Consider the following 12,747-nt stretch of genomic DNA (forward strand, 5'->3'; position numbering starts at 1 on the left):
GGACTCCCAGGGACAGCGGGACCCCTTGGACATGGGTCCTTGGGGACCCTCAAAGTCATTAGGGTCTTTGGGGACCCCCAGGCACATCAAGACCCCTTGGACATGGGTCCTTGGAGACCCCCAAGGACATCAGAGTACTTGGGGACCCCCAGGGACAGTGGGACCCCTTGGACATGGGTCCTTGGGGACCCCCAGGGACATCAGGACCTCTTGGACATGGGTCCTTGGGGACCCCCAAGGATATCAGGGTCCTTGGGGACCTCCAGGGACATCAGGACCCCTTGGACATGGGTCCTTGGGGACCCCCAAGGATATCAGGGCCCTTAGGAGCCCCCAGGGACATCGGGACCCCTTGGACATGGGTCCTTGGGGACCCTCAAAGTCATTAGAGTCTTTGGGGACCCCCAGGGACATCAAGACCCCTTGGACATGGGTCCTTGGGGACCCCCAGGGACATCAGAGTACTTGGGGACCCCCAGGGACAGCGGGACCCCTTGGACATGGGTCCTTGGGGACCCCCAAGGATATCAGGGTCCTTGGGGACCCCCAGGGACATCGGGACCCCTTGGACATGGGTCCTTGGGGACCCTCAAAGTCATTAGGGTCTTTGGGGACCCCCAGGGACATCAGAGTCCTTGGGGACCCCCAGGGACATGCAGGGAGACACCAGGATCCCCTGGACACCAAGACTCCTGGTCACGCCAAGGAGCTTGGACCCCCACCCCCAGGGAGACGGTGGGGGGCTGCAGGGTCCCTCCCACCTTGGCTGTGCTCGGCGAGGGGCCGGGGAGAGCCCCGGGGGGGCCGCGGGGGGGGGGGGGGGGCTCACCTGGATGTACTCGGTGAGGCTGTTGAAGACCTGCTTGGCCACGGCCATGGCCTTGGAGAAGTTGCGCTTCCCCTGCTCGTCGATGACGTCCTTCCCCGAGTAGTACCAGTAGAAGTCGCTGATGGACTCCTGGCCACGGGCGAGCACGTCAGTGGCGGGGGCCACCGGGGCCACCGTGACACAGGGGTGGGGCCACGGGGGCCACCGGAGACAAAGGAATGGGGACACGGGGGCCACCAGCAGCATGAGGACATGGGGATAAGGCCACAGGGGCCACCAGTGACATAGGAATGGGGCCACGGGGGCCACCGTGACACAGGGGTGGGGCCACGGGGGCCACCGGAGACAAAGGAGTGGGGACATGGGGGCCACCGTGACATGGGGATGGGGCCACGGGGGCCATTGGTGACATAGGAATGGGGCCACGGGGGCCACCAGCAGCATGAGGACATGGGGATGGAGCCACAGGGGTCATTGTGACACAGGGGTGGGGCCACGGGGGCCACCAGAGACATAGGAATGGGGACACGGGGGCCACCAGCAGCATGAGGACATGGGGATGGGGACACGGGGGCTACCGTGACGCAGGGGTGGGGCCACAGGGGCCACTGGAGACAAAGGAGCGGGGACACGGGGGCCACCAGCAGCATGAGGACACGGGGATGGAGCCACAGGGATCATTGTGACACAGGGGTGGGGCCACGGGGGCCACCGGGGACATAGGAATGGGGACACGGGGGCCACCGTGACACAGGGGTGGGGCCATGGGGGCCACCGGAGACAAAGGAATGGGGCCACGGGGGCCACCAGCAGCACGAGGACATGGGGATAAGGCCACAGGGGCCACCAGTGACACAGGAATGGGGTCACAGGGGCCACCAGCAACATGAGGACACAGGGATGGTGACACAGGGGCCACTGAGGCATGGGGACAGGGACACAGGGGCCACCAGCGACATGGGGACAGGGACACGGGGGTGACCAGCGACATGGGGACAGGGACACGGGGGTGACCACAACACGGGGCTGGGGACACAGCGGCCACCAGCAGCATGAGGACACAGGGATGGGTCCACGGGGGCCACTGGTGACATGGGAGTGGGGACATGGGGGCCACCATGACACAGGGACAGGGACATGGGGGCCACCAGCAGCATGAGGACACGGGGACAGGGACACAGGGACCACTGGTGACACGGGGATGGGGCCATGGGGGCCACCGGTGACATGGGGATGGGGACATGGAGGCCACTGGCAGCACAAGGCCACGGGGATGGGGACACGGGGACCATCAGCAGCACCAGTGACACGGGGGTGAGGCCACGGTGGCCACCGGTGACACAAGGATGGGGCCACTGTAGCCACTGGTGACACGGGGATGGGGCCACGGTGGCCACCAGTGACACAAGGCCACAGGGACAGGGAGGTGGCTCGGGGGGGGGTGTGGGGCAGGGGCGGGGTGCAGGCGGGAGGCCACGGTGTGGGGCTGGGGGGCGGCGGGCCGGCTACCTGCAGGCGCAGCAGGTAGTCCACGGTGCAGATGATGATGTTGATGGTGGTCGTGTTCCCCGTCTGGGTGCGCAGGTAGTTCTGGAAATCTGGGGGGGGAATGGGGTGAGACCGGCCCCACGGCCACCCCACGGCCACCCCGCAACGCCCACGGCCACCCCACGGCCACCCCACAAGGTCCACGGCCACCCCACAATCCCCACGGCCACCCCACAACCTCCACGGCCACCCCACAATGCCCACGGCCACCCCACGGCCACCTCACAACCCCCACGGCCACCCCACGGCCACCCCACAACTCCCACCGCCACCCCACAACCTCCACGGCCACCCCACGGCCACCCCACAACCCCCACGGCCACCCCACGGCCACCCCACAAGGCCCATGGCCACCCCACAATGCCCACGGCCACCCCATGGCCACCTCACAACCCCCACGGCCACCCCACAGCCACCCCACAACTCCCACGGCCACCCCACAACCTCCACGGCCACCCCACGGCCACCCCACAACTCCCACGGCCACCCCACAACCCCCACGGCCACCCCGTAACCTCCACGGCCACCCCACAACGCCCACAGCCACCCCACGGCCACCCCACAACTCCCACGGCCACCCCATAACCTCCACGGCCACCCCACAACGCCCACGGCCACCCCACGGCCACCCCACAATGCCCACGGCCAACCCACAACCTCCACGGCCACCCCACAACCCCCACAGCCACCTCCCAACCCCCACGGCCACCCCATGGCCACCCCACAGCCCCCCCTGCCCCCCAGCTCCTTCTCCTGCCCCACGGACCTCCAAAGCCCCTTCCCCACCCCAGAGCCCCCCAGCTGTGTCCCCATGTCCCCCCGTGTCCTCCGTGTGCCCTCATGTCCCCCGAGTTCCCCTGTGTCCCCTCGTGTCCCTCCATGTCCCCTCATGTCCCCGTGTCCCCTCAGGTCCTACCATGTTTCCCCATGTCCTCCCATGTCCCCCCACGTCCCCTCATGTCCCCCATGTCCCCTCTTTTCCCCCGTGTCCCCTCATTTCCCGTGTTTTCCCATGTGTCCCCACGTGCCCTCATGTCCCCCATGTTCCCTCGTGTCCCCCGTGTTCTCCCGTGTCCCCTCATGTCCCTCCGTGTCCCCCCATGACTCCCATGCCCCCCCGTGTCCCCTCAGGTCCCCCGTGTCCCCTCATTTCCCCTGTGTTGTCCCATGTCCCCCCACGTGCCCTCATGTCCCCCTGTTCCTGTGTCCTCTCGTGTCCCTCCATGTCCCCCCATGTTCCCCAGTGTCCCCTCATGTCCCCAAGTTCCCGTGTCACTCCATGTTCCCCCATGTCTCCCCTGTGTTCCCCCGTGTCCCCTTGTGTCCCCCCGTGTTCTCCCATGTCCCCCCATGTCCCCTATGTTCCCACGGGTCCCCTCATGTCCCCCGTGTTCCCTCATGTCCCCCCCTGTGTTCCCCCGTGTCTCCCATGTCCCTCATGTTCCATGTGTTCCCCCATGTCCCCTCATGTCCCTCTGTGTCCCCCCGTGTCTCCCATGTCCCCTCATGTCCCCCATGTCCCCCCGTATCCCTTCATGTCCCTCCATGTACCCCAAGTCTCTTGTGTCCCCTCATGTCCCCCATGTTCCCCTCTGTCCCCTCATGTCCCTCCGTGTCCCCCATGTTCCCATGTCCCCTCATGTCCCTCCATGTACCCCATGTCTCTTGTGTCCCCCCATGTCCCCTCATGTCCCCCATGTTCCCCTGTGTCCCCTCATGTCCCTCCGTGTCCCCCATGTTCCCCCCGTGTCCCCTCATGTCCCTCCATGTACCCCATGTCTCTTGTGTCCCCCCATGTCCCCTCATGTCCCCCATGTTCCCCTGTGTCCTCTCATGTCCCCCATGTCCCCTCATGTCCTCCCGTGTCCCCTCATGTCCCTCCATGTACCCCATGTCTCTTGTGTCCCCCCATGTCCCCTCATGTCCCCCATGTTCCCCTGTGTCCTCTCATGTCCCCCATGTCCCCTCATGTCCTCCCGTGTCCCCTCATGTCCCTCCATGTACCCCATGTCTCTTGTGTCCCCCCATGTCCCCTCATGTCCCCCATGTTCCCCTGTGTCCCCTCATGTCCCCCATGTCCCCTCATTTCCCCCGTGTTCCCTCATGTCCCCCATGTCCCTCCATGTCCCCTCTTTTCCTCCGTGTCCCCTCATGTCCCCCGGGTTCCCTCGTGTCCCTCCGTGTCCTCCCATGTCCCCCCGTGTCCCCCCGTGTCCCCCCGTGTCCCCTCACCGTTGTTGTGCCCCTCGCACAGCAGCTGCAGCAGCCGGAACAGATCCTGCGTGAACTCGTCGTCCGACATCACCTTCTCCCCTGGTGGGGGGGACGCGGGGACGGGGTCACACGGGGACAAAGTTGGGGTCACACGGGGACACGGGTGGCCAAGGCCAGGCCTTCGGCCTGGGTGGCCACGGGGTGACATCCTGGGGTGGCTTGGGGACACGCTGCAGTGTCATGGGGACATCCCAAGGTGGCACAGGGACATTGTGGGGTGGCACTGGGACACACCGGGGTGGCAGGGGGACACTTCGGGGTGGCACGGGGGACACGCTGGGGTGGCACGGGGACACCCTAAGGTGACACAGGGACACCCTGGGGCAGCACGGGGACACGTTGGGGTGACACGGGGACACACCGGGGTGGCACGAGGACACATTGGGGTGGCAAGGGGACAGGCTGAGGTGGCACAGGGACACCCTAAGGTGACACAGGGACACCCCGGGGCAGCACGGGGACACTTCGGGGTGACACGGGGACACGCCGGGGTGGCAGGGGGTTAGCAGGGGGAGGGGACAGCCGGGGGGGGGGGGCCGAGGGGTTGGGGACAAGCGGGGACAAGTGGGGACAGGGGGGGGGTGGAGGCAGCCGGGGGACACTTTGGGGACGGGGTGAGGGGCAGGTGCCACCCTCTGCCACCCCCCCCGCCCCCCCCGAGCCCTGCGCCCCCCAAGCCTGGGGACCCCGTCGGGACCCCCCCGGCCCTATGGACCCTGCAGTGACACCCCCGGCCCTATAGACTTCATAACACCCCCCAGCCCTCGGACTGCATATACCCCCCCCCCCGGCCCTATACACTCTATATGCCCCCCCCGGCCCTACAGACTCTATATGCCCCCCCCTCCAGCCCTACAGACTCTATATGCCCCCCCCACCCCTATAGATTCTATATGCCCCCCCCGCCCCTACACACTCTCTATATGCCCCCCCCGCCCCTACACACTCTCTATATGCCCCCCCCGCCCCTACACTCTCTCTATGCCCCCCCCGCCCCTACACACTCTCTCTATGCCCCCCCCGCCCCTACACACTCTCTATGCCCCCCCCGCCCCTACACACTCTCTATATGCCCCCCCGCCCCTACACACTCTCTATATGCCCCCCCCGCCCCTACACACTCTCTCTATGCCCCCCCCGCCCCTACAGACTCTCTATGCCCCCCCCGCCCCTACACACTCTCTATGCCCCCCCCGCCCCTACACACTCTCTATATGCCCCCCCCACCCCTACACACTCTCTCTATGCCCCCCCCGCCCCTACACACTCTCTATGCCCCCCCCGCCATCACGAGTATTTACCGTTCTCACGGCTGATGACTGTCGCCGGGAGCCGGGATGGGGAGAGAAGGGGAGAGAGGAGGTGAGCGGGGGGGGGGCGTTAAGGGGGGGGGCATTAGGGGTTGGGGGGGTCATTAGGGGTTCGGGGGGGGCATTAGGGGTTCGGGGGGGGCATTAAGGGGGGTGTTATGGGCACGGGGGGGGGGGGAATCAGGGCTATAGGGGGGAATCAGGGCTATAGGGGGGGCATTAGGGACCGGGGGGGCACTAGGGGTTTGGGGGGGTATTAGAGGTTTGGGGGGGCATTAGGGGTTCGGGGGGGCATTAAGGGGTTGGGGGGGCATTAAGGGGTGTGTTATGGGCACGGGGGGGGGGGAATCAGGGCTATAGGGGGGAAACAGGGCTATAGGGGGGGCATTAGGGACCGGGGGGGCACTAGGGGTTTGGGGGGGGCATTAAGGATTGGGGGGGCATTAGGGGCTCGGGGGGGCATTAAGGGTTCGGGGGGGTCATTAGGGGTTTGGGGGGGCATTAAGGATTGGGGGGGCATTAAGGGTTTGGGGGGGCATTAGGGGTTTTGGGGGGGCATTAAGGTTTGGGGGGCATTAGGGGTTTGGGGGGGCATTAAGGATTGGGGGGGCATTAGGGGTTTTGGGGGGGCATTAAGGATTGGGGGGCATTAAGGATTGGGGGGCATTAGAGGTTTTGGGGGGGCATTAAGGATTGGGGGGGCATTAAGGGTTTGGGGGGGTCATTAGGGGTTTTGGGGGGGCATTAAGGATTGGGGGGGTCATTAGGGGTTTTGGGGGGGCATTAAGGATTGGGGGGGGCATTAAGGGTTTGGGGGGGTCATTAGGGGTTTTGGGGGGGCATTAAGGATTGGGGGGGCATTAAGGGTTTGGGGGGGCATTAGGGGTTTTGGGGGGGCATTAAGTTTTGGGGGGGCATTAGGGGTTCGGGGGGGCATTAAGGATTGGGGGGGCATTAAGGGTTTGGGGGGGCATTAGGGGTTTTGGGGGGCATTAAGGATTGGGGGGGCATTAGAGGTTTGGGGGGGTCATTAGGGGTTTTGGGGGGGCATTAAGGATTGGGGGGGCATTAAGGGTTTGGGGGGGCATTAGGGGTTTGGGGGGGCATTAAGGATTGGGGGGGCATTAAGGTTTGGGGGGGCATTAGGGGTTTTGGGGGGGCATTAAGGTTTGGGGGGGCATTAGGGGTTTTGGGGGGGTCATTAGGGGTTTGGGGGGCATTAAGGATTGGGGGGCATTAAGGATTGGGGGGGCATTAAGGGTTTGGGGGGCATTAGGGGTTTTGGGGGGGCATTAAGTTTTGGGGGGGCATTAGGGGTTCGGGGGGGCATTAAGGATTGGGGGGGCATTAGGGGTTTTGGGGGGGTCATTAGGGGTTTGGGGGGCATTAAGGATTGGGGGGCATTAAGGATTGGGGGGGCATTAGAGGTTTTGGGGGGGCATTAAGGATTGGGGGGGTCATTAGGGGTTTTGGGGGGGCATTAAGGATTGGGGGGGGGCATTAAGGGCTCAGAGCCACATCGACAGCGGGGGCTCGGGGGGGGAGGGGGGGGGGCAGCGCAGCGGGACGGGGCGGGGGGGGGGTGGCGCAAGAGGGGACCCCGCTTCCCCCCCCCTCTTCCAAGTTGCAGCTGCCCCCTGCCCCCCCCCCCCCCGCAGTTGAGGGGGTTCGGGGGGATGTGGGGGTGCCCCCCCCCCCCCCAAAAAAAAAATAAAGGGCCCCCCCCCCACTCACTCGTCCCCTCCTCGGTCACCATGCCCAGCCCCTCCGCCTTGTTCTGCCGCTCGAAGGCGTTGAGGTCCAGGACGCTGTGGGGGGGGGACACGGGGGGGTCAGGAAAAAGGGGGGGGGGGTCCCCCCAAAAAAATCCTTCCTCCTTGGGGGTCCTGAAGGCTCTGGGGGACACCCCCACCCCCCCCAAAAAAAAAAATAGCCCTGGGGGAGCTGTGGAGGGTCCTTGAGACATAAAGGGGGATCGCATGTCTGCAGGGGGGGGGCGCTGGTTCCCACGGGGGGACCCCAAAACCCGCGGGGGGGCCCCAATGATTGTGGGGGTCCGTGATTCCCACGGGGGCACCCCAAAACTCACGGGGGGACTGCAATGACTGTGGGGGTCCATGATTCCCACGGGGGGACCCCAAAGCCTACAGGGGGACCCCAAAACCCGCGGGGGGGCCCCAATGATTGTGGGGGTCCCTGATTCCCACGGGGGCACCCCAAAGCCTATGGGGGGACCCCAAAACCCGCGGGGGGGCCCCAATGATTGTGGGGGTCCCTGATTCCCACGGGGGCACCCCAAAGCCTATGGGGGGACCCCAAAACCCGCGGGGGGGCCCCAATGATTGTGGGGGTCCCTGATTCCCACGGGGGCACCCCAAAACTCACGGGGGGACTGCAATGACTGTGGGGGTCCATGATTCCCACGGGGGGACCCCAAAGCCTACAGGGGGACCCCAAAACCCGCGGGGGGGCCCCAATGCCTGTGGGGGTCCCTGATTCCCACGGGGGCACCCCAAAGCCTATGGGGGGACCCCAAAACCCGCGGGGGGGCCCCAATGATTGTGGGGGTCCCTGATTCCCACGGGGGCACCCCAAAGCCTATGGGGGGACCCCAAAACCCGCGGGGGGGCCCCAATGATTGTGGGGGTCCCTGATTCCCACGGGGGCACCCCAAAGCCTATGGGGGGACCCCAAAACCCGCGGGGGGGCCCCAATGACTATTGGGGTCCCTGATTCCCACGGGGGCACCCCAAAGCCTATGGGGGGACCCCAAAACCCGCGGGGGGGCCCCAATGATTGTGGGGGTCCCTGATTCCCACGGGGGCACCCCAAAGCCTATGGGGGGACCCCAAAACCCGCGGGGGGGCCCCAATGATTGTGGGGGTCCCTGATTCCCACGGGGGGACCCCAAAACCCACGGCGGGGGGGGGGACACCCCGAAACCCGTGTGTGTCACCTGCAGGTCTGCATCAGGGCCTGGACGCTCTGGAAGAACCCGACCTCCCGCTTCTCCTTCAGGTAGTCCAGCATTTTCTGGGGGGGACACGCGTGTGGGGGGACGGACACGCGTGTGGGGGGAGAGACGGACACGCGTGTGGGGGCACAGACACGCGTGGGGGCCAGACGGACACGCGTGTGGGGGCACGGACATGTGTGGAGGGGGGACAGACACACGTGGGGGACAGATGGACACGCGTGTGGGACAGATGGACACGCGTGTGGGGACACGGACACGCGTGGGGGACAGACGGACATGCGTGGGGGTCAGACGGACACATGTGGGGGACAGATGGACATGCATGTGGGGGGACGGACATGCGTGGAGGGGGGACAGACACGCGTGGGGGCCAGACGGACACGCATGGGACTGACAGACACGCGTGGGGGTCAGATGGACATGTGGGGGACAGATGGACACGCGTGGGGGACAGACGGACATGCGTGTGGGGGCACGGATATGCGTGGGGACAGATGGACATGCGTGTGGGGGCACGGACACGCGTGGGGGACAGACGGACACATGTGGGGACAAACGGCCACGGGCACCGGCGTGGGGACACAGGTGTGGCCGTGGGCGTGTGCCCAGACATGAGCGTGGACGGGCGGAGGGAAACACGTGTGGGGGTAGAGATGGACACACAGAGACACGTGTGGACATATGGACACATGTGAGGACACGCGGACACGTGTGTGGGCACACGGACATGTGCATGGACATGCAGAGACTTGCGTGTGCATATGGACACGTGTGCGCATGGATGAACACGTGAGTGGACACACAGACACGTGTGGAAACATGGACATGTGCATGGACACACAGAGACTTGCCTGTACATATGGACACGTGTGTGGACACATGGACATGTGCATGGACACACGGAGACTTGTGTGTACACATGGACACGTGCATGGATGGATGGACACATGGATGGACACACAGACACGTACATACATGTGTGGATGGACACATGGACATGTGCACACACGGACACACACATGTTCATATGGACACATGCGTGGACACATGGACACAAGCATGGATGTATGGACACGTGTGTGGACACAAGGACATGTGTATGGACACACAGAGACACACACGTACATATGGACACGTGCAAGGACACATGGACACGTGCATGGATGTATGGACACGTGTGTTGACACGCAGAGACTTGTGTGTACGTATGGACACGTGCATGGGTGGATGGACACGTGTGTGGGCACATGGACAAGTATGTGGACACGTGGACACGCGTACAGACCTGTGAGCGCGCACACCCGTCTGTAGGGACACAAACACGTGACACACACTGGGACGGACACCTCCCCACGTGGTCCCAGTGACAGGGTCCTGTGTGTGGACACGTAGACACGTGGACACGCGGACACGTGGACCTGTGGACATGGGGACACGTGGACACACAGACACGCAGACACATGGACACGCACACATGTGGACACGCGGACATGCGAACCTGTGGACACCGCAGACACACGGCGACACGGACACGGGGACACATGGACACAGAGACACGCAGACATGCGGATGCACGGACACACGGACACGCAGACACACGCACACACAGACCCGTGGACACAGGGACACGTAGGCATGCAGACAAGCAGACACGCAGACACATGGACACACGCACACGAGGACCCACAGACCCGTGGACACGGGGACACACGGACACGGGGACATGCAGACAAGCAGACATGTGTACATGCGGACACGGGGACACGCAGACGTGGGGACACGCAGACACATGGACACTCGGACACATGGACACGTGGACACGCAGACCCATGGATCTGAGGACATGGGGACACACGGACATGCGGACACGTGGACATGCAGACAAGCAGACATGCGGACACGGGGACACATAGACACACGCACACACGGACATGCACACACGTGGACACGCAGATACATGAACCCAGGCACATGCGGACACACAGACCCACGGACATGCGGACACACGGACACACGGACACGTTCACATGCGCACACATGGACACGTGCACACATGGACACACACACACGCAGACCTACGGACCCACGGACATAGGGACACACAGACACAGGGACACACTGACATGTGGACACGTGGGCACACGGACACGTGCACACAGTGCACACACAGATGCGCACACACGCAGACCCACGGACATGGAGACACACAGACCCAGGTCCGCACGGACACACGCACACGCGCACACATAGACACACTCACACAGAGGCCCACGGACATGTGGGCACACACGGACACGGGGACACACGGACACGCACACACATGCACACACGGACACACGCACACAGAGGCCCACGGACATGTGGGCACACAGACACGCGCACACACGGACACGCGCACACAGTGTGCCCACAGATGCGCACACACGCAGACCCACGGACATGGAGACACACAGACCCAGGGCCGCACGGACACACGCAGACGCGCGCACACGGACACGCGCACACACAGGCCCACGGACATGTGGGCACACAGACACGCCCACACACGGACACGCCCACACACGGACACGCGCACACAGTGCACACACGGACGCGCACACACCCAGACCCACTGACATGGAGACACACAGACCCAGGGACACATGGACACACACAGATGTGCACACATGGACACGCTCACACGCACACACATGGACACGTGCACACACGGACACGCGCACACAGTGCACACACAGACGCGCACACACGCAGACCCACGGACATGGAGACACACAGACCCAGGGCCACACGGACACACGCAGACGCGCGCACACGGACACGCGCACACAGAGGCCCACGGACATGTGGGCACACAGACACACGCACACACGGACACGCCCACACACGGACACGCGCACACACGGACACGCCCACACACGGACACGCGCACACAGTGCACACACGGACGCGCACACACCCAGACCCACTGACATGGAGACACACAGACCCAGGGACACACGGACACACACAGATGTGCACACATGGACACGCTCACACGCACACACATGGACACGTGCACACACGGACACGCGCACACAGTGCACCCACGGACGCGCACACACCCAGACCCACTGACATGGAGACACACAGACCCAGGGCCGCACCGACACGTGCAGACGCGCACGGACACGCGCACACACGCGCGCACACGCGCGCGCACACGCGCGCCCGCCCTCGCACCTGCTGCACCTCGGCGTTGCCCCCGTTGAGGATGGAGATGCCCAGCTTGAGGGTGGACGACACCATGTCACCGCGCTCCCCTGCCGACACCCCGCAGCGTCACACGAGGCCCCTCGTGCCCGGCGTGCGTCACACGAGGCCCCTCGTGCGAAGGGGCGGGGTCACACGCCCGCCCCGCCCTCTCACCCTTGCAGGCGCTGATCATCTGCAGCACCATCTCGGCCGCCCCCCGCGTGTGCAGACGGGCTTGTTGGTACAGCAGCTTCTGCTTCTCCATCTCCTTCTCCTGGGGGGGGGTGTCGGGGGGGTTTTTGGGGTGTCTGTGATTTTGGGGGGGGGGGTCAGGGGGTCATTGTGCCCCCCCCGCACCCACCTCGAACGAATCCTCGGCTTCTTCTTCCTCCTTCTCCTCCTCCTTCTTCTCCTCCTCTTCCCCTTCATCGATGTGGCAGCTCTGGGGAGGCAGCGGGGAGGGGGGGGGTGTCCCCCAAATCGTTGAGGACTGACCCCCCCAAATCTCCGCAGCCCCCCCACAAGTGTCCGAGTGTGTTTTTTTTTTTTTTTCGGGGGGGGACACACACACGCAGACA

The 12,747-nt window shown here is 64.7% G+C and overlaps 1 protein-coding gene across 1 annotated transcript in view; it reads right to left on the reverse strand.

Annotated features, from left to right (window-relative positions):
• The window catches only part of LOC141955663 (ryanodine receptor 1-like), a gene marked incomplete at its 5' end in the record, with an annotated part of 92,901 nt that overhangs the window by 17,583 nt on the left and 62,571 nt on the right, over positions 1-12,747 (reverse strand). The window contains 9 exon segments of the mRNA XM_074895308.1: positions 830-958; positions 2,339-2,427; positions 4,610-4,690; positions 5,953-5,970; positions 7,696-7,769; positions 8,918-8,994; positions 12,158-12,237; positions 12,344-12,443; positions 12,531-12,611. Of these exon segments, the coding sequence (XP_074751409.1) occupies positions 830-958; positions 2,339-2,427; positions 4,610-4,690; positions 5,953-5,970; positions 7,696-7,769; positions 8,918-8,994; positions 12,158-12,237; positions 12,344-12,443; positions 12,531-12,611 (729 nt within the window).

The sequence above is a fragment of the Athene noctua genome, unplaced genomic scaffold (assembly GCF_965140245.1).
Source record: "Athene noctua unplaced genomic scaffold, bAthNoc1.hap1.1 HAP1_HAP1_scaffold_383, whole genome shotgun sequence".
NCBI lineage: Eukaryota > Metazoa > Chordata > Aves > Strigiformes > Strigidae > Athene > Athene noctua.